Source organism: Neofelis nebulosa, chromosome 10 (assembly GCF_028018385.1).
Source record: "Neofelis nebulosa isolate mNeoNeb1 chromosome 10, mNeoNeb1.pri, whole genome shotgun sequence".
NCBI lineage: Eukaryota > Metazoa > Chordata > Mammalia > Carnivora > Felidae > Neofelis > Neofelis nebulosa.
In genome coordinates this window covers 69,153,341-69,175,700 of record NC_080791.1, presented here as the reverse complement: position 1 = coordinate 69,175,700, position 22,360 = coordinate 69,153,341, and the positions used below count along the sequence as shown (strand labels likewise).

At 46.1% G+C, this 22,360-nt stretch overlaps 1 protein-coding gene across 10 annotated transcripts in view; it reads right to left on the bottom strand.

The window, feature by feature from the left end:
- TEAD1 (TEA domain transcription factor 1) overlaps positions 1–22,360 on the bottom strand; it is a 270,973-nt gene that overhangs the window by 168,330 nt on the left and 80,283 nt on the right. For all 10 annotated transcript variants that reach the window (XM_058688278.1, XM_058688276.1, XM_058688285.1 and 7 more), the window contains one exon: positions 16,039–16,294. In XM_058688278.1, coding sequence (XP_058544261.1) covers positions 16,039–16,195 — 157 coding nt within the window. In that variant the 5' untranslated portion in view covers positions 16,196–16,294. The remainder of the gene's footprint in view (positions 1–16,038; positions 16,295–22,360) is intronic.

The window sequence follows — 22,360 nt, the reverse complement described above, 5'->3', positions numbered from 1 at the left end:
GGCTAGAACCTCTAACACAACGTTGAATAGAAGGAGTGAAAGCAAACATCCTTGTCTTATTCCTGATCTTAGGAGGAAAGCATTCAGTGTTTTACTATTAAGTAAACATCATATTACTATGATGCTGGCTGTAGATTTTTTACCAATGCCCCGTATCAGGGATGAAGTTCTCTTCTGAGGCTAGTATGGTAGGCACATAGGAGTTTGTTTCTATCAAGATGAGGTGTGGATTTTGTCAAATGCCTTTTCTCCATCTATTGAGATGATCATGTGATTTTTGTTCTTTATTCTATTGATAAAGTATATTACGTGAAATTCCGATTTTAAACTAACCTTGCATTCCTGGGGTAAATCCACTTAGTCATGGTGAGTAATTCTTTTTATATGTTGCAGGATTTAGTCTATGAGCATTTTGTTGAGAACTTTATATCTGTATTCATAAGAGGTTTTGGTCGATAGTTTTCTTGTTATGTCTTTGCCTGATTTTGTGGTCAAGATAATACTTCTCTCTAAGAATGAGTTGGGCATGTGAAGCATTTTACCACATTATCTCATTTAACCCTCATATCAACCTTGTAAGATAGGTGCTAATATTAGCCCCATTTATCAGATGAGGAAATGGAGGTTCAAGAATACTAACATATCCATGGTTACACATCGGCAGAGCCAGGACTTAAGCCCAGAGAGCCCCCACTCCTGACTCCATGCCCTTAACAATCACGATGAACTTACTCCTATGGGCTGACAAACCCCCATATAAATCAGCCACTAACAAGATTAGTGGTAGGTTAAATCTACGCTAACCAGATTTTGTGACCTGGTCACAAACCAGAATTTGTGACCTGGTCACAAAGGTCTGGTAACCTGCCCTAACTTAAAATAACAACCTTCTAAACTCCACAGCAGTAGCTTGCTTAGTTCACTGTTTCACTCAAATGAATCTTTGAGGATCAACAGTGTCATCTTAGGATAATCTGTGGAAGTCACATTCAGACAGGTTAAACCAAATCCACAGTCAACCTGAAAAGAGTAAGGCACACACATATGTATGCATAGACACCACTTAGGACATGTCAAATAAGCTTACAAACACACTGTAGCAGGTATATCCAAAGGGGAAAAATTGTCAAAGACTAGCTTTCTAGGAATATGTTTTACTATAGTTATAAAAATCAAATCAGGATGGGAGGAAGGTGGGTTCAGTCACCACAATAGCCAAATCAGGCTCAGCCATCCTTTCTAGCCACTGAATATCCTATATGGGCAGAATCATGGTGATATGGGCACAAAATTGTAAACTAAGAAAAAGTGTTCCCATTCTCATTGACCCAGGCAAGGCACAGGGTCAATGTGGTCAGAACAGAAAAACACAGACATGGGGATGGGGTGCTATGGGTTCCACCATAAATTCTGCTTTACCAGGAGGTTACCTCAAAATAAGGTATCCTAATGGAAAGCCCTCTGGGCTCTGTGTCCCAGTTTCTCATCCATGAAATTCTAACTGTTGCCTTCATTATTTCATTAGAATGTTGCACATGTGATAACAATGCAGGGAAAAAATGCCTGCTAGAGATGGAAAGGTGGAATTATTATTACCAACAATTTTCACCAATCCACACATTTTTTGAGGGCCTTGTGTGTGCCAGGCACTATGCTAAGTGCTAAAGATGCAGACGTGCTGATGACACTGCCCTGCCCCCCGAGGACAGGGAGACACAAACACTGTAAAAAAAACTGCCCCTAAAAGGCTCTGACAGTTAAATAACTTAATTAAAAAAAAAAAAAAAAAAAAGTGTGTGTGCGCGCACACACACACACACACACACACACAAAGGAGCAACTATCTCTGCTTGTGGAGTTTAAGGAAGGGTTCGGAGAAAAGGAGAGTATTTTGTACAGGGTCTTAAAGAACCTGTAGGAGTTTGCCAGCCAGATAATAGGATAAAGAGGATCCCAGACACCAGGAAAGCACATTCTCCCCTTTTCGTTGTTTACTTGGAACCAAAACTCTCTCCCAAACCAGGCAGGCAGCAGTTTAGGGACACGGAGTCCAGAGGACCTCAGGTTACAGTTCTGTCAAGCCTCAGAGGCAGCAGACAAGTGGCGGTTGAGACTCCGGTGCTGGCATCAGACCGATAGGGGCTCATACCTCCGATCCAGGAGTTACGAGTTGCGTGACCCTGAGCCATTTACTTAACCTTTCCGGGCCTTCGTGTCCTCATCTGTGACACGGCAATGATAATAGTAGCTATTCATAAGAGCTGTCGTGAGGCTTAGGTGAGTTGATGTTAAGCGTCTAGAATAGTACCTGGCACACAGCAAGCCCTGGCTAGATGTTCATCATCGTTATTGTGAATCCCTGTTGCAATGCCTGCCCCGGTCAGCCCAGGCCTCACTCAGATCCGTCCATCTCAAAAGTGCCCTACCCCAGTGCACGCGGTCATCCCACCTGGCAAATCCCTTCACCTAACAACTGTTTGCGGTTGCTGTCTCAGGACACACAAGGCACTGAGAGAATGCTTCCTAATACACGTGGCTTACGATCCAAGTAACCCAAATAGCATCTTCCATAAGCAGGATCGTATCGCCACTGCATTCTGTGTGTTGCTGTGATACAGCAAATACAAAGGCACATCGAAGTACAGAGACTGCAGAAACAGTTGAATAAACATGCAATCCGATACCTCACATCTGGCCATGTCATCAGCCCCAATACCTTACTCACCATCAAATAGGGTTAAAGCTGTGGCTACTTTATAGGTACAAATGTCTTTATCGGGACATTAACGTGCGCCGAACCTCTCTCAATAAAAGCAGCCATAAACAACAATCTCTTCTAAGCTGTCACGGAAGCTACTGTGTTTGTAATAGAACCATTCATCTGAGAGACAGTTGCCAAAGCCTGTCTCAACACAATGGCAAGCTAGTCACAGAGCCAAGGCAGATCCAGGGAAGAGGGCAGACACAGAGTAATTGGGACCTTTTCTAAATGGCTGGGGGGGAGGAAAAAAAAAAAACCCTCAGCTTATTAACATATGTTAAATATTACCACAGATGCTGCAAAGCATTTCCTCCGTAGCATTCTCTTATAAGGTAGCCTAAAAGTTCCTCTGGCCTTTGCAAAAGGAACAATGTCTATGGAAATTTTCAGCTAATGACCAATTTCATTGCCTGTGATGAAAAGGCTGTAATGCTATTAAAAAAAATTTTTTTTAAATAAATTGAATGTCGTGGGCAGCACGTTTCAACATCACACCTTTCAGACTGTGCCCTGAAAAGCTAAGAAAGAGGGGACTACAATGATACAGAAAGAGGCTTGAAAGAAATAATATCCTTACAGGCTTTGAAGAGTGAATTTGATTTTATTATTTACCTGGATTTGAAGCATTTGAGAGAAGGGAAGGTGGGCAGACAGAATAATCTGCAGTTTATGCACAAAAGGTAAATATCAAGCAAATGAAACCTACCTGTTATTAATTCAAATGATTACATCAAATGAGAATGTATACTACACCATAGTCTCGAGAGCATTTTCATACTCTAAAAGTCACCTAGCTCTGCCGAAAGGCAATGCAAACACAAGACTATTTGCTAGGAATCTGTTACAAAAAATAACACGATCATAAAAAAAAAAAAAAAAATTAAAAAAAAATTTTTAGCAGTTTTATTTACATTTTGAGAGAGAGAGAGAGAGAGAGAGAGAACATGAACAGGAGAGGGGCAGAGAGAGAGGGAAAGAGAGAATTAAGCAGGCTCCACGGTGTCAGTGTAGAGCCCGATGTGGGGCTTGATCTCACAAAGTGTGAAATCATGACCTGAGCCGAAATCAAGAGTCAGACGCTTAACCGAACGAGCCACCCAGGCACCCTTTAAAAAAAAAAAAAAAAAAAAACTTTTTAAAAGAGAGGCCCCCTCCCAGCCCTCCAAAATAAAACATGTCCGCTACTCCTGTCAAGTTTGAGTTAAATGATAAGCACTGGTGCGGCAGGGGTTATGGTGTGTTAACTCCCATTAATATTGTTGTGTCCCTTTGCTGTGAGCGTGCAGACATTAGAAGAATGGATTCGAACGCTTTTCTCTACCTCTCCCATAGCCATTTTACCATAATAGACGAATGTCAGAATAATTCCACTGTTGGTCTGGACAGCTGACTGACAGATCCAACTGGCCAGGGCACCTGTTGAACTCCCGGACCGATGTCCTGAAGTCTATAATAAGAACACTCTGTCCTGCTTCCTGCCCCAGCACCACCACTCTCTGACCACCTGTCCCTCAAGACTGTTGCCCTGAAGAGTTCAGTGGCACCAGCTTCCCTTCCACTCACCAAGACCCTGCAAAGCCCACCCCACCCCCCACACCTCCAACCGAATCCCTAGTGAATGTCACACCAAAGTGGACCTAGGCAATATGGTTTGCTTCTAATTCTTGGTACTTTCCACATTTTCCTTTAATGAGTATTCCTTACTCAGAACCAGAGGGACAAAATAAACTTGATATAATTATTTTTTCCTCCAATTCCAAAAGCAACATATGTTCGCTATTAAAGAAACTCCATTAATACTGCAATATATAGGGGAAAAGGAGCAAGTCTCCTATAATCCAACCCCTGTGGCAACCACTATTCCTATGTTGTAAATTCCTGCAGATTATTTCTATGATCCTGACCACGTGATACATTTATGTATTTAAATTTACAGAGTTGAACATTCTCTAAGACGGCACCTTTACTAAAGAGATCAGCAGAACACAACCATAATAATAATTATTGAAATGACCACTGTACATCCTATCAGTGGAGAGGGATACAAATAAATAATGATAGTAAGAACTTAGAGACAAGCTCCCAAGTGACAGGCAAGGCCACAGCCACGGGAGCGTGGAGCTAAAGCTCTAGAAGTCAGTGTGAGAAGAACAAAAAGACTTGTAATCCACGGTTGTGCCTACAACACCCAAGTGCGTCCAAGCCCCCTCCCCCTGGAGGCTGTACAGGGCCACTTGTCTGGGGCTGCCCAGCCTCTGCGGTGCAACAGGCTCCCAGTGGTCCCCCGCACTGTATGTGACTCTGACCTGGACAAGTTTGCCCCAATCTCCCCTCTCCGACCCCTTCTTTGGCAGAAACCCTGAAGGGGGAGGGGGGAGTTCAACCCTCCCTTAACAAAACACCCCTCTACCTAGGACAGGGAAGCTTAATCCTGTGTGACAACTCCAAAACATTCCTACCTACCTTTCCAACAGGCCCTAAGGGGGCTTAACCTCACAAAAGTACTCTTTTTAGGATTCAGTTCAAAGCACTTTCTCATCTGCAATTGGATTTCTCTCAGCATTGTTGAGAGGCAGAGAGAGATATGTGGATTTCCTCATCCCATTCTACAGATGATAGTGACAAAGTACAGAAAGCTAATACAGCTGTCCAAAGACACATCACAAATAGGAATAGTATGGGAACGGCCAGAGAAGTTGGGAGGAAGGAGGTAGGAACTGTTAGCATCTTCTTGTGACCCTAAATGTTCCTTCTACCCCACCACTCTGCCACCTGCTTTTTACTATGTCCATACCATGTATTCACTTATACCTAACTCATTCCATTCACATCCATGGGGTCATGTCCTCAAAGAATTTCTCCCAATATCTGGTTACTCTGGCACATTTATTTACAAATTCACACTTCACTACTATGCACTTCAACATTAAAGTGATTAATGAACCCATTGCTGATGAGGTTCCCCATGTTTTACTTCCTCTTCACCAATGGTCATCACCCACGCTCGTATCAGTTGACCACATTCATGGCCACACCTCGAAACTCATCGCTCGAAATCTCTCCACCTCTAATCTCAGATGCTGCCTCTCCCATGCGTGACCACAGCCTCCTACCCTGCCTCTTCTCCTAAGTAACAGAGGCTCTGGGCAGTACATGCCATGACGTAGCCCCTCCAGCTTCCCCTTGTCCCTTTCCCAACCTAGGCTGGTACAACCATGTGATCACCAGCACCTTGGTGTCTCAGGTCCCAACTTTGACAACTGTCAAAATATGGATGAACCAATAATCCTCTGGTGAAAAAAAAATACATGTATCACAAAATCACGCCAATGGGCTTCCCAAAAAGTACTGCTCTCTACCTATACATGAATTAACTCAAAATTGATTATAAGCTTAAATATAAAATATAAAACTATACACCTTTTTGAACAAAACATCAGAGAAAATCTTCAGGATCTAGGGCTAGGCAATGAGTCCTTGGACTGGCCATCAGAAGTATAATCCACAAAAGGGAAAATTAATAAATTGGATCTCATCAAAATTAAAAACTTTTAATGTGGGATCCCATGTGAAGAAAATGAAAAGAAAAGCAACAGACAAGGAGCCAATATTTGCAAACCACATATGCAACAAAGGAGTCGTATTTAGAATAAACTCCCTAAACTCAACAGTAAAAATATAAAGAATCCAATTAGAAAATGGACAAAGGACATGAGCAGACATTTCACTGAAGAGAATATACAGATGGCTAATAAGCACATGAAAAGATGCTCCACATCATTAGTCACTAGGGAAATGCAAATTACAACCCACATGAGATACGACCACACACCTCTCAGAATGGCTAAAATAAACAAGGGACAACATCAAATGCTGGTGAGGATGCAGACAACCTAGATCGCAGGGGAAAACGTGAAGCTGCTCTGGAAAACAGGGGACCGGTTAAAAACAACAACAACAAAAAAAAACAAAACAAAAAAAACCCCAGAAAGTCCCAACTACCACTGCTGGCCATTTTATCCCGCAGAAATGAAAACTCACGTTCACACAAAAACCTGTGTATATCAACGGCCATAGGAGCTTTATCTGTAATAACCAGAAACTAGAATCAGTCCAGATGCCCTTAAACAGACATCCCACGGAAAACACTCAACAATAAGAAGGAACAAGCCACTGATAACACGCCAACAACGGGGATGAATCTCCAAGGAATGATACGGCATGGAAAAAACGAACGCAAAAGGTTCCATACAGTATGATCCCATTATATAACAGGTTGGAAATGGCAACATTTTAGAAACAGATCGATTAAAGGCTGTCAGGAGTTAAAGCCGGGGGAGGCAGGACAGAGCTGGGTGTGGTCATAAAAGGGCAAGTCCAGGGATCCTAGCCGCACTGGGACTGTTCTGCACCCTCACTATGGTGGTGGATACACCAGTCGACACTGGTGATAACACTGTACAGAACTTCATGCACACACACACACACACACACACACACACACACACACACATAAGTACAAGCAAGAATGGGGAAATCTGAGTAAGATCACTGGTGGGTTATCTATCAACATGAATATTCTGGTTGGGACAGGATGTAACAGTTTTTGCTAAATGTAACCATTGGGGGGAAATGGACAACGCGTACAGGGAATCACTGTGTATTTCCTACAATGGCACGTGAATCTACTTATCTCAATACAGATTTCAATTAAAAAAAGGAAATAAACAGGATGCCTGGGTGGCTCAGCTGGTTAAGCATCCGACTTCGGCTAAGGTCATGATCTCACGGTTTGTGGATTTGAGCCCCGTGTCAGTACAGAGCCTGCTTGGGATGCTCTCTCCCTCTCTCTCTGCTCCTCCCTGACTTGCGCTTTCTCTCTCTCTCTCTCTCAAAATAAATAAATGAACTTTAAAAAGAAAAGAAGGCTCTCCAGGTTCTTTCAGGGCCTCCTGCCAGTGCTGGGCAATACCTTCGCTCACCTCAGCATCTCTACTAAGCCTGATCTACTTTTCCAAAGCCTGCAACCCGCCTCGGCCCACATGGCCTTACTCCCCTCATCAGGAGACCCGATCATTAGGCCCTCCCGGACCCTCCACCCATCTGGTCCTGGCATTGTGCCTCAGAGTAAAAGAAGCCCTACCCCCTCTTAAAGTCACTTCTGGGTTCTGTGTCACCAAATATATCCTCACCTCATCAATTTCTGTCCCCTGCTAACCACTCTCCCCTGTCCTAAGGGAAGTCTTCCTTTAACTACTCACATCCTTCAAGATACCATCTCATGGCTGCTCCTGTGTGTGGCCAGATCTCTCCAAAGACTAGGCCATGGTCGTGTTCTGTCTCGGTACAGAGGAAACATAATCTGACTAACGTAGTTTACTTCCTGTACCCAAACCTTGTAAGGACTGTTTCAAATGTCGTCTCATTCTCTGCTCATTTCTTTACCTCCCCCACCCCCCCCCAACTCTAAAAAATGTGCTCCTGTCCTCCTGGACCCAGGCTGTAGCCTCCTAACCCTATGGCTCTCAACCTGGCTGATGACCCAAATTTCCCAGGGAGCTTTAAAAAATATAGATTCCCAGACCATTTTCCTAGAGGTTCTCATTTGATTGGTTTGAGTTAGTTTTTGTTCCTTTTCTTTTTCTTAAAGGCTTAAAAAGCTTCTCAAGTGCTTCTGCTGATGACGGTCAGGCTGGGGAACTACCGATGTGTCTCTCTTTTTCTCAAAAAGACACTTCTCTTTATCGTCCCACTGCAACAGGTACCTCATTTAAAAATTGTGCCAGCTTCACTGTGACCCACTGGGAGTGCCTAAGGGACCACTTCTCTGATGGCGAGCCCCCAGCCAGCCTAGGTGGCTGCCCAGGGCCTCGAGCTCTTGACAGAACTCATCTCCTCCTTCCTCTCCTGTCTACAAAGCTGCTTCTCCAGTCTCCACTCCCCACTTCATCCTCCGGGCCCCCGAAAGTGGAACCCTGACATCACTCAACCCCGCCTTCTCTTTCACAAATCCCACTGGGTTGGCTGGTCCTGTTGGTTCCACATCTGGAACTTCTCTGCCCACACTGCTGGTACCTGCTTCAGGCCTCTTCCTCTCCCACTGGGCTCCTGCAATAGTCATCTAACTTGCCTACACGCCTGCAGAGCCGGCTTCGTAAAACACCGGCTGAGTCACGTCATCTCTCCGGGAAAAATGTAATGGCTTCCCTTTGTCCTCAGAATGACCACCAGACACCACGCTGTGGCCTTCACGGTCCTCCATGATGCAGAGGCAGCCCAGGCCCGCCTGCCACCACCCTCCCACATACACCCTCATTTCTAAGAGCACCAGAGGGATGCCCTCGCAGGACTCTGTGCCTTTCTCACACGGTCTGCTTAGATCTGTTCGCCTTTCCCTTCTCCGTCTCTTGCCACAGCAGCAAGTCTGAGCCTAGGCGCGACATCACCTGAAGTTTTGTGCAGTGATCCTGTAACTTCACCCAACTATGCATCTCCCTGGGGAGAAGAACCACAACTTTCTATGGTTTTCAAAGGGGTCCAAAATCCAAAGTAAGCGAAAAACACACACTACGTGGCCTTCTCCCATTCAAAGTTAGCTCAGATAAGTCTGCCTCTCTGCCTCTGCCTCCTTCATTCTTCTGCATTTTCTAACAGAGGTATGTGCATTCCCCAGTCACAATCACTTCCCACTGCCCTACCACTAAGCTGTGTATATCTCTAGTAGAGCATACACTTCCCTCCAGATCAATATGTACAGCTGACCCTTGAACAACACAGGGGTTAGGGGCGCCGACCCCCTAAAGAGTCAAAAATCCTACAGAGTCAAAAGTTTAACTTTTGACTCCCCAAAAACTTAACTATTATTAAAGAGCCTACTGATGGCCAGAAGCCTTACCAATAATAGAAATGGTCGATGAACACCTATTTCATATGTTGTGTGTAGTATATGCTGCAGTCTTGTAATAAAGTAATCTAGAGTAAAGAAAATTATTTTGAGGGCACCTGGGTGGCTCAGTTGGTTAAGTGTCCAACTTTTGACATTGGCTCAGGTCATGATCTCATGGCAGTGGGTTCGAGCCCTGTGTCAGGCTCTACATCAAGTGTGGAGCCTGCTTGGGATTCTCTCTCTCCCACTCTGCCCCTCCCACCCTCTCAAAATAAGGAAATATTTTTTAAACACAAACTTATTTTTAAAATCATAAGGGAGAGAACATACACTTACAATACTGTACCACATTTATCTTAAAAAGCCTGTATAGAGTGGGTCTGCACAGTTCAAGCCCTTGTTGCTCAAGGATCAGCTGTTAATTGTATAAAGTGGCTTGCTTTCAGATGTCAGCTCCACCACTTATCTACTATGTGACCTTGAGCAATCGATTTGACCTTGGGCCTCAACTTCCTCAGCTGTCAAGTACCTGTATCGTTGGGTTGTCGTGAGGAATAAACAAGACAACACGTTCTCAAACAAAAAGAGTGTCTAGGGATGCCTGGGTGGCTCCATCAGTTAAATGTCTGACTTCAGCTCAGGTCATGATCTCAGGATTCGTGAACTCGAGCCCCGCATCGGGCTCTGTGCTGACAGCTCGGAGCCTGGAGCCTGCTTCGGATTCCGTGTCTCCCTCTCTCTCTGCCCCTCCCATGCTCTCATGCTGTGTGTCTCTCTCTCAATAATAAATGAGCGTTAAAAAAAATTTTTTTTTTTAAAAAAACAAAAAAACTTCCCAGCCAAAACGCTCATGACGCTGGCTTTGCTTTTCTCACAGGAACCAAAGTCTTTCAAAATCCTCTACTACTCACGTGTTCTGAGGAGTCCAGAATTAACCCTCATTCTATCACTGGGCCCACCTGGGCAGAAATCCTTCCTACCTCTTGCAGTAGCATCCGCCAGCACCTAGCAAAAACCAGGATTTCTTCTTCCTCATCTAGGAAGACCGCTAAATATACAAACACCTTTCTCTCTCTTATTTTCATCCCTGCGTTCTCTTCTCCCTTAATTTCTAGCCAGTGCCTCTACCAACAGAGGCCCTCTGGCCTCAGGATTACTCACCAACCTTTCTCTGTTTTCAATGATAATTCAGGTATGCATGTATTGGACAAACATCACTGATAGCTTCTATGTCTGACAAGGCAGTCAGGGTGGGGTCCTTGCCTTACAGGGCTTCTAGTCTGCTCTCAGGGCACAGTTCTTTGTGCTTCCCATTTGTGGCCAACTCACTTGAAATAATACCCTGAATCACAGGTCAGACAGAAAGAGGAAATCAAAGATGCCACATGATGTCCAGGTGCAGAAAAACAACTTCACCTCAGGCCCCGAGCATCACTTTTCCAAGTGGCCTGGAGATCCCAGAGGGTTTGGATTTTATAGCCATTTCCACATCAAGGCCTCTGAGGCCTACAGGCACAGGCCACTTTCCTGGTCTTGAAAGGGGATGTTCCTGCATTTTCCCAACCAGTTCTCAAAACCAGGAGGACCACAGATTTTAGTCTCTGCCTAACTGACTAATGCTCACCCATTCTGACATCCCCTGCTGTCACCTCACTACAAGTGCCCCCCTCCCTTTTCTGTCAGTGCCTTTGTGAAGTAGGCAGGGGCCCCTTCCATGTCCAGTGCTCCCCCAGCTGGCAGGGTTCAGCCTGAACAACTGGAGAGGACTGGCCCACAGGGGTCTTCCTTCTCACCCCCTCAAACTTCTGTTGTCCTCACAGTTTTTCTCTCCAGGACTAACCAGTAGGTCTGGCATCCCAGCAAGAAAGGGGCCATCCATGGAGCTGTCCCTAGGTGAGGACCCCCAAGACATTTGCTCATAAAAGGAGAAAACCATTGCCTAGCAATTGCTCTGTCCAGGCCGCCTGTAGGATCCCAGGGCACCAGAATCTTCCAGACAGCTTCCTGGCCACCATCATGGCCAGCCTTGTGATCTAGGATCCTCCCTCTGCGTTATTTGAGAAGCTTTCCTCCTGCCAGCATTGGGCCAGGTGCCCTGGACGTTGGTGGCCAAGAACAGGCTTCAAAAGGCTAAGTGGAAGGTGACCATCTTCAAAGGGTCCTCAGACTTCCCAGAAAGCTCTGGCACACAGCCCTGACCTCAGGTCAGTGTTTCCTGCACATGAACTTGTGACGGCTCCGTGAGGGCAGGGACCGTGTCTGTCTGGTTCACTGCTCTAGCCCTGACAACCCCCGGCACCCGGCTGGATACAGGCGGCGCTCAATACTGATCCGTTGAATTAACACATAATGACCTCCACCCAGCAAGGAATGAAAGCACGTGAAAAGAGCCCAGGTCTGGGGGTCAGACAGACCTGGATTTGAAACCTTCTGGCTATACCATTTACACTAGTCATGTGCTTTCTCGTCGACACAGTGGGGATCAGAATATCCACCTCAAAATGTCATTGGGAGCAGTAGATGGAAAGCGTATGGAAAGCCTTTAGCCCAGCTCATGGCAGACAGCACTTTTCGTTTTCCGTTCACAAACACTTCCACAGCTCTCACCGGATGCCGGACACCGTCCAAACGTGGCAGGGGGAATCCCAGATCACAATTAGTTTGTTTAAGTCTTGTAACAGTCCCCCAAAGTAGGATCCATTTAAATCCCTTTTGCGGTTGTGGAAACGAAGGCACCAGGAGGAAAAGCAACTTGCCCAAAGTCTGATATCTAGAAGAGGCAGGGCCAAGCCTCCTATCAATTCCAAAGTCCAAAATTTTAAGTGCTGCTCTCTTCGGTCTCTAAAGCAATCAGTGGAGGAATGTTAGCTGCTGTCCCTACCCTGGTTTGATTATGGGAGATAATGGGACCACAGTGCTAGACTAGGGTTTTCAGCTGCAAAACAAACACATCTGGGTATCCCTGTGGTTCACGGCTTTGTTTTAAAAACTAATGGCCTGTTCCCGTGAAATCTAATCTCAGACCAGTTTGCTGATCAAAACCTTCTCTCCCATTGTGTCCTCTTGCTATCTCCTCTCCAACTATCTACCAGAAAAAGAGACACTCAGCTACGTAAAAACAGGAAACACAGAGAGAGAGAGAGAGAGAGAGAGAGAGAGAGAGAGAGAGCCTGCAGAGAGGCCTCAATCTCCTAACTATCCCTAAGGACAGGTGCCCACACAGAGGGGCCCAAGGCAGAAAAGTAGTCTGTCCACGTGGAGGCCAATCACATCAAGTCTCAGCTTCCCCACAGACCCAGGCAGCAGAGGGAGAATCAAGCCATCTCTTCTAATGGCCCAAACCTCCTCATAAAGAAAGCTTTCCATTTTTCCCCTCTATAAGACTGCATTTGCCCTATTGCCGACCACGGAGGAAATGTCATTACCAAAATAAATCAGCGCTGCACTTGACCTTCCTTCTCAAATGGCTCAGTATTAGTGACATCAAAATGCACTCTACAAATGCTCAGAAATATTGGAAAAACCCCCTCAAGTCAAAAACACTTGGTATTTCACTAAAAAGCATTAGATTATTTTGATTTTATTCCACGGAATCTAAAATGCTTTCAATGTTTTCATTTTCAAAACGCTCAAAAGAAAAAGAACGCTCTTAGGACCTTAGGACACTTCGACTCTGGGTCTAGTTTGTGCCTGGTTCATGTATGGTAAGATGGGGAACAAGCCAGAAGCCAGGGAACAGTACCTCGGCCCCACACTGCTCACTGACACAATCCACAATCCCCGAGTGGCGGGGGCCTCACTGTGGAGGTTCCCACGTCAAACTTCTCTTACCCTCAAAGTCACAGGGGAATCATCAGCAGCCCTCCTGAGGGATGTCGTCTCTGCACCTCTCGAGTCCCTGCTAACTCCATGTGTCCCTTTCAAATTACCAGTCAGAGCACCACCCCTCCATGCTGGCCCCCGAGAGGGGGTTGAGGGCATGGCTTCAAGACCACCGCAGCAAATGCATTTGCTGCACCCCCTCCCCCATCCGGACACGTGACCCCGCAGCAGTTGTAATTCCTAATGCTGCTTGCTCGAAAGACCTCCCCATTTTAAATCAGCTTGGTCGCTACTAACACAGTAAGTCGGTGGAATGTTGGTTTAAGGAAAGAAAGAATCCATACATCAAGAACAAGTGCTCTCATACTGATCACTCTTACTGAGGTACAAAGTCCCGGCATCACCAAACGTACAAGTCTCGGGGACCCATAGACATCAATCACTTTAATTGACTCTTTTTCCTTTCCACGGGGGAGAAAACGGAGATTCAGGCAGAAGGCAAATCTGTCCGCGGGTGGTAAAGGACTCCAATCCAAAACTTCTGGGTTATTTTTCCATATTCAGCCCAGTGCCTCGGACACCCCATGACCACCAACAAGAGCACTTAACACACGGATTTCCACAAAAAAATTGTTTCTGTGATGGTGTTATAGGCAGACGGGTGAAATCTACCAATGCTGCTACCTAAAAAGTAAAACCAACAGAGAAGAAAACACAATCGGGAGTAGACAAAATTAACTTTTGCTCTGAATTAAGTTCTCGGCCGCAAACCTCATTCCTAAAGCACAAGCACCTCTCCAGTATCCTCTGTGAGAAGAGAAGGGTAGTAGTTCCTACCGACCAGGATGTGCGATACTCGGCCGATATTTTAGAGAACAACAATTTCTGGACTAACAAACTGGAGTTGTACAACAGAGAGCAGCCTGAAGCTGCCTTCACAACTAGTAATAAAATCAGCTTCAAAGGAGGCGGAAGGATTAAAGTACTTTCCTCTGCCTTTAAAATGGGGGGCGGGGTGCATTTTTAGGTATGAAGACAAGACCCTGCAAGCATATCCCCAGGCTGAGGAAGGGTAGCCCAGGAAAGATACACACACACACACACACACACAGAAAGAGAGAGAGAGAGAGAGAGAGAGAGAGAGAGAGAGAGAGAGAGAGAACAGACAGCCCTGAAACTTTCTACCCACAGCAGCTGATATGTTTCACCCTGAGTCCATTTCACCAATGGACACAAAGAAGCTTCTCTGGCTACAAAGGATCACAGGAGAGCATAAAACAAATGAAGGCTTGGGCTCCCTCCCCTGTGTGTGTGACACTGACAGGCTGGAGACTCCAAGGCTGCAGAAAGCAAAATTTCCCTTGTTTCCATTACATCATCCAAGTTGGAGAAGGGGAGGGCAGGGAACACAGCTGGTAGCAGCTGCACCACCATCTGCCTTCTCCTCAGCCGCGTGTGCTAGTTTGAGCAGCAGCCTCCTACGGCCCCAGATAGACGAGGCGCAGGATTAAAGGTACAACACCCTATTATGGAAGAGCTTTCAAATTATTTAGAAATAAATCACTTCCATGATAAGTTAACAACCTCAGGTAGGCTGCTGGGCCGGTTCTCTTGGAGGTTCGGCGATTTGATTGCGTCTCTTTAGACTCTTTAGCACAAGCTCTGTCAACTCAACGTGCCCAATTAGACAGGCAGAACGTGCAGGCAACCACCTGCCATCTGCTTCCCAAAAGGTGAGCAAGCACAGGTCTGCAGCTGGAAGCACTCAGAAAGGACCAGGGAACATTCGACCCCAGCACACAAGCCCCAGACTAGTGGATGGGTGCTTGCCGCGGCCCTTGGCACCCCAAGCCATTTGGTTAACCAGTCTTCCCTTCGCGGGCACTCCTGAAGTTTCCTTTAAAACGCACTGCTAAGCGTCCCCTTGCGGAAGGGGAGGCTGGTGAGAGCCTGGGGGCTAACACCTTGTCCAGCCATTCAACTGCAAACTGGCAACACAGCGGTTAAGATCGTGGTCTGAAGGTCTGAGCAAGCCACATACATGTCTGACTGGCCTGTGCAGGGTTGTGCTTAAAAAACAAAAATGCCAGCTTTTAAAAATGAGTAGATTTCATATATCAACATCTATATTGCTAGCTCTTCCTGGGGGGAGGGAGTGTGGGGGGCGGGAATCAAGAGATCTGGTAGCACCAAGTCCCGTTTCCACGTGACACCAGTCAATTACCGGGAGCTAATACGCGGCAGGCTTCCATGAGACTGGCCACGTGCTCCTAAGAACTAGCCCCGACACATGGGGGTCTGTGCATGTCACTGCGACTATGCTCCAACCTGGACCTGGAGAGCTTTTGTTATAATGCTGCTGAGCATGTAGAAGGATAAGAAAACCCCAGAGAATGATTTCCCGACGGCCCTTTATGGACTCTTCTGGTTAGTTGAGATTTAGTCCCTTGATGGCCAACTAAAATCCACAAAGATCATCGAACCCAAGCCAGTGAATGGATCTCAGGACGAGGCTAGCGACAATCGGCCCTTATTACAAAAGCACATCGTAGCATTCCAGACCACTTACCATACATCTTGCCTTCGTCTGATAAGATGATTTTCCTCCTCCCACATGGCGGATAGATAGCCAAGGCTTCCTGAAAGCTCTGCTCAATGTCAGGGCTCCAGACCCCTTCCGCATCATTGTCAATCGGCTTATCTGCAGAGTCGCTCATCCTTTCCATGTTTTCGGCAGGGCTCTCACTGCCGCTCCAGCTGCTGGGCTCAATTTTGGCGGTTGGATTTTCCAAGCCGGAGCCTGGAGCCTTTTCAAGAAAATAAACCTAAGAGAGAAATGAAAAGACAGCATAAGGACGAGGTAATGACCAACATACTGCTCTCACTAGTTCTATTACCCGTTCTTCAGTCACTGGCTTTGCTCGAAAAATTTGTCCTAGCGGAGAATACGGAATCCAGGGGTCCAGGCGGCTTTTGTTCTTTATGGATCCTGTTAAACACTCATACGCAAACGCGATGGCAGGCAGAAACTGGATAGTCTTCACAGATGTGAGAACAGTACTCACTCGGAGTTACAAGTTCACAGTGAATCCTGCAAAAGCCACTGACTGAATGCCTCCAATCTACCAGGAGCACTTTACTCAAGGATAATCCAATGTCCACGGCAAAACAAGTGGTTCAAAAGGAAATAAAGTAAAACAAAAGATGTCTGCCTCACTGTGGCAAGTGGCACGAGAACTCAAAAATGTCAAATCAGCCCAGTCAGTGTGTCACTGAGATCACCAGAATGCAAGACGGTGGCAGGAGGGAGGAAGGAGGAGATTACTGTTATCCTAAATACTCATTCCACTAAAACCAATGCCAACTGCCCTGAATCTGCTTCTGTACAGCATTTCTCTGCGGGGCTTTTGCCCTATACGCTCAGCTCACTTGGCCACTCTCAGCTTCTAGACTGTAACCCTGCAGCAGGGACCAAGATGCCCCTGCCCTCGCCTCCCCTGCGACCTCGACAAGTGGCCTGCGCATTTGCAGAAATGTTTTTACACCTACACGGGGCACTTCATCTGGTAGCCTGCTTGGAATTTCTGATCACATGAGAACCGTAGGGAGTCTTTTCATTTATTCTTCTGTAGCACTGAAGATTACAGAAGCACCAGAAATTTTTCTCAAAGATTTATTCCCCTTAAATTATGCATGTAACCTATGGTCATAATGGGATAAGCTTTCCAAACAAATGTCAAACCGGCACAAACACCAATGTGAAAATGATCTAATCCAGTACCCCCTGCCGTCTGCACACTAACATATCGATATTCCTTTGTCGAAGAGGCATGAGATCATTAATTCAAAGGCTTCCCCAAAAGGGGAGAAGAAATGCGCCTGGGGATGGATCGAAGAAGGGAGGCACAGGACCGGAGCAGGGACAGCTCGGTGTGACCACCATCCCATCCACCTCCACACCTCAAGTCCACACGATATTACAACAGAGGCGGCCAGAAGGGCAGCAGATGCCGGCGGCCCCACCGGGCGCAGGGGACGTGTTCGGCGTTCCGGGGCAGTCCCCTGAGAGCAAGCAACTTGTCTTCTTTCCTTCTCGCTCCCAACTGCACCCCCTCTCACCTGCCCTCCCCCAGCTGCATAGATCAACAGATCCCAGGTGCAGAAACTCAGGGGCATGTGAACATGACACAATTAATGGTGTAACTGGTGGGTGCGTTTGGCTTCTTAGCCTGACAGCTTTTTGGATCTAGCAGCACCTGGATAAAAGAAACCCTCAGGTTGTCTGCCTTTAAATGCTGCCATTGACCCATCACTCAAGGAGCTTGTCAGCAAAATATTTACCACGTCTTACCAACACGTGTGCATTAACACAGGACTTTAAAACCTGCCAAACGTTGAGGCATAAACTCTGCCACAAGAAAAGGTCTTGTGACTGACCTGCAGATGAACTCCATGATGCCTCCAGTGTGGGCTTTTCGAATTCTCAAATTATTATATTTTTTTTGGTTGGGATTTAGGAGTCTTACAAAACTCAGGCTGACCTGTACTACTCTACCCGACAGTCGCTTCCACCTCCAAAGCACTTTCTCGGAAGAAGTACGAGAATATGAGCAAACATTTTGAGGTAGCGGCCAGCCCGCCTTCTCCTTCTCTACCTGACCCCAAAATAGAACAAAACAAAACGAACAGCACAAAAAAACACAGGCCAGTCCCTCTGGGCTCTGGGCAGCTCCCAGCAGTATGAATTCACTGCAGGGAGCCTCACTGTAGGATGAACAGGTGATGTGCCCAGCATGCAACCACGATGGTGGAGGGACAGAATCCAGGACAGTGAGGGCCTGCTGAGGGACCGGGGAGCGTGACTTGCCTAAGGAGAACACCACCGTGTGAGTGAGAGCCACAGAGCCTCCAGGCCAAAATACAGCGGCACCCCCTGATCCTATGCTTGACATCTTCTCTAACTCTTCCATCAGCTGGTCACGCGGTCTGCACTTGAACATCCCCAATGGCGAGGAACCCACTCCCTCCCCAATACCACTTCCTTTGTACTGGCGTGCTGAGATTCTTCCATCTGGGAGGCTAAAACCCAGTTAACTTCTACCTATTCATCCCCTGAGGGTCTATCCCTCAAGGGACAGAAATGGAGCAACCCTCCCCCCCACCAACAAACACCCATTGAGGTATGGCTGGAACAGCCCCCAGCCTCCTGATTACGTTCCAGACTAGGCATAATTCACATTGTCCCTCTGCCCAGCCCTCATAAATGCATCCCAGTTTGTCCACAGCCCTTCATAAATGACACTCAGATTCATAAACCTATGATTCATAAAACCTCCAAGCTCCCAAGTGCTGCTCCTGAATTTCCTCTCTTGTGCAACTGGCTTCGGAGCTAAAAACGGGAGTTTATATTTATTCCTATTAAATTCCATTATTTTTACCCTTAGGGCATTGCTCAAAGCTGGTAAGATCTTTCTGAATCATAACCGTCAAGCTCAGTGTCCGTAGACATTGAACAACCTCTAAGAGTTGCCACATGGGAAGGGTGTAGACCCATTCTGTAGAAGTTCCAAAGAAGTTTCTGGCTCAACATACGGAAAATTTTCCAGCTAGTTGAACTGTTCCACAAGGAGGGAAGTGCCGTAAAGACAGGCAGCAGAGTCGGGCGGGCAACCCCTTCAAGTTACCTCTAAAGCTAAAACTCCCTAGTCCTTGGTTAGGGCATGCAACATTAGCTAGCATTAACTGATCCATCCACTTAGTCAATACAGGCAGCGCTCTAAATGCTCTCAGGTTTTTATTCATTTACTGCAAAGGGAAGAACGCTGTGTCCAGGCTCTTGCAATTTGGTCAACCGGAGCTCAGCAGGATGGAATTACCTACTCTGGACAAGGGCCAGGACATAGCCCCAGAAGCTACCACATACATAATCCACAGAGTTCTACAGGCCCTTGGTTTTACAACCCAATTGTAAGATGAGGCCCTGTCTGGGCAGAGAGTTTCCGATCACAAGACTGGGGCTGGCTGAGAAAAGCTCCCGTACTGGATACTGAAATAACCATCCTGGCATTCTATCCCTCAGGTCCCTTCCAGCCCAGCTCAAAATCCACCTCATCCTGGAAGCGTGTGTCCAGTGGCTCTGAGAGTGTCAGTCACACATTAGGAATATCCTAAGCATGTGTGGAATCGGTAAACTACCACGCAATCTACGTGGCCCCTGAGTGTACAGCAGCAAACGCCCGCTTATTACCAACAACAAGCTCTAGTCAAATGAGTTGAGCAGAGAGTATCTGTGCCAGAGCTTACATCCTCACCGGCTCATACATCCTTTGAGCAAGGGAGTCAACTTTCACTCAACTCAGGAAATGAAGAAAAGTCCAGGATCGGGGGCTGGAGAGGGAACACGTGGTATTAAGACTCAACCTGACCTGGCTTGTAAACCTGGCTCATCCACCAGCCACAACACCCAGACTAAATTAGTTCATCTCGTAGAAGCTCAGGGTTTAACCTACAAATGGACATAAATTTAAGTTCAATCCCAACACAGAAAAATCATGAAGGGGTAGAAGGACTCTACTCTCGCAGGACTGTTGTAGAGACTTAGGGGGATATATTGTGTACCATGTAGCCTCTGTGTGCCTCCGTTTCTGTCATTAACACTTTTCTAAAAGCTCATTTTGTTCCTAAAAGTCTCCTTGGCCACGCTATAATAAATGTTACCCGGGACCTAAATATTCCTGTTAACTGCCCCAATAGCTACACTCCCTAAATGGATCGTTCTTCCATAATTACCCACTGACACTTCAAGAAAGGTGATAGGATTACAGTGAAGTGATAGCATATATACAGTTAACCAATTCACATTTTAATCTAAAAGTCTGGGCAAAGAAAGGGGTGAGACAGTCAAATGCAGGTGCTTCTGACATTGACTCCATTCAAGGGACGTATTCACAAGGGTATGACCTAGGGCACAGTATTCTGTTGCTCCCTGTATCTTAATTTCTATGGGTCTCTCATAATGTAAGCACGTCACCCACTTACAGGTGATTTAAGAGCTCTTAAATAAAGGGGTTAGTTTTAAATAACCCTCCTGATTAATCAAACGCCACTGAACATGAGGGTCACAAAAATCCATACAGCTTCTGTTAGGCAATGTCTCAGTACTCTACGAGGCAACCAGAAAAGGGATGGATTGGGCATTACGACTCTATCTCCACCTGAGTAACCCAGGAACACAGGGCACTCGTCAACCCCCATGTACATCAGTTTCCGTCATTAACACTGAAAGCCAACTAAGGCCAACACAACACCACCTTGTGTTCCCATCGACTCTACCTATAATAAAACTTGGTAAGTTGATTTGTTATTGCACCCCAGCGATACTCCAATCTCCTTGAGGGCAGGGACTTTTACACTCATCACGGGATCCCCAGTGCTAGCACAGTATGTGGAATAATGCTCAGTGAAAGAATGAACCAACAACCGGATGACGTGAACATTCTTTGACATCAATATGAATGAACTTATCACCCAAGCTTTCCACAAGGAGGGTGAGAGCTTTGGTCCCTTTCCCATCCCTCACCCTGATCTGGTCAAGGTTCTAAGGAGAAGAGTCCCAGAGAAAATCACCCAATTACGAAGATGTAAGAGAACAGACTTAAGACAGGCACGGTTGAGATAGACAAGAGTTGACTGTCTAACCCAATTTATTAATTATTAATCACAATTACTGACAACCGACTGCCCTTCTGTGTTAAAGACACAAATATGGTTTGGGTCCTCTAGAAGGTAAACTCCTGCTTCGATGAACAAACATTATTTTGAGTGGAATGGAAATTTCTGAGATACAATATTTTACCCTGTCTCGTTCTCTTTTCTTCTGGCCCCTAGAGAAGATAGAACCAGACAATAGCAGCTTTGAGAGAAGTCATAAGAGAGGCAAAGTGGTGAGGATGTGAAGGCCAGAAACCCAAGAGGTGGCCAAGGAAGAAATCTGAAGAAATGAAAAATGGTAACAAAGCAAATTTGAGTGAGCGGGTGAATGAAAAAGGAACAGTAAGGAGTGGCACTAAAAGGAATGCTAAGGAAGATTTCTATGAGCTCAGAAGAATGTGGACGTAGGCAAAGGTGAGAGCCATTTAAAGAAAGAGAATCACTCTTGGTCACTGTGATCTTAGTGACAGCCCAGATTTTCCTCATAAGAGAAAAGCTGCCCTCCAATAAAAGACTAGGAAAAAAAGATTCTTTACTTCCAAAGTGAACTGGTACCTCAAATCCAAATTCAACCTTCTCCCAATGAACCACGTTTCAAGCACAATGCCAGAAGCTCTGACCTACAGTATCTTATTTCATCACTGCCCTACTCCTATCGGGTATTATCTCCACCTTATGAGGTCCAGAGACCTAACTAAGTTGACTAAAGTCCTAGATTAATGAAAATCGGAATCCAGGAGTCATTTTGCCAGACACAGCGCACCTTCCCTGGGAATATGAGACTCAACTACACCCTCACTAGACAGTGAGCTGGAGGCTGGATTTCCAAGGGAGAGAATGTAGGCAGTGCTGAAGGCTCAGCCCTGTCTCCAACTGACACCTGCAAGCACAGTCTAATTAATTCCTAATGAGTAGTGATGATACTGACTCACCTCCCCAGGTAGTTGGTAGGAATGTCAGGCACTCACGATGGTTCGTCACTTTTGCATACGTAAGGTGGGACAAGTTACTAGTTTCCCGTCATTTTAGACACTAGCCAAACCTGCCAACAAGTAGCCCGAGAAATGCAAGCGAAGCCTGACAGACTGGATTTTGGAGGCAACCTCCAGAGAAATGGAGCTGCAGAACGTTAAGTCCTTGTCTGAGCAGAACGTTCGGGAAATGACAACGCTAAGAACATA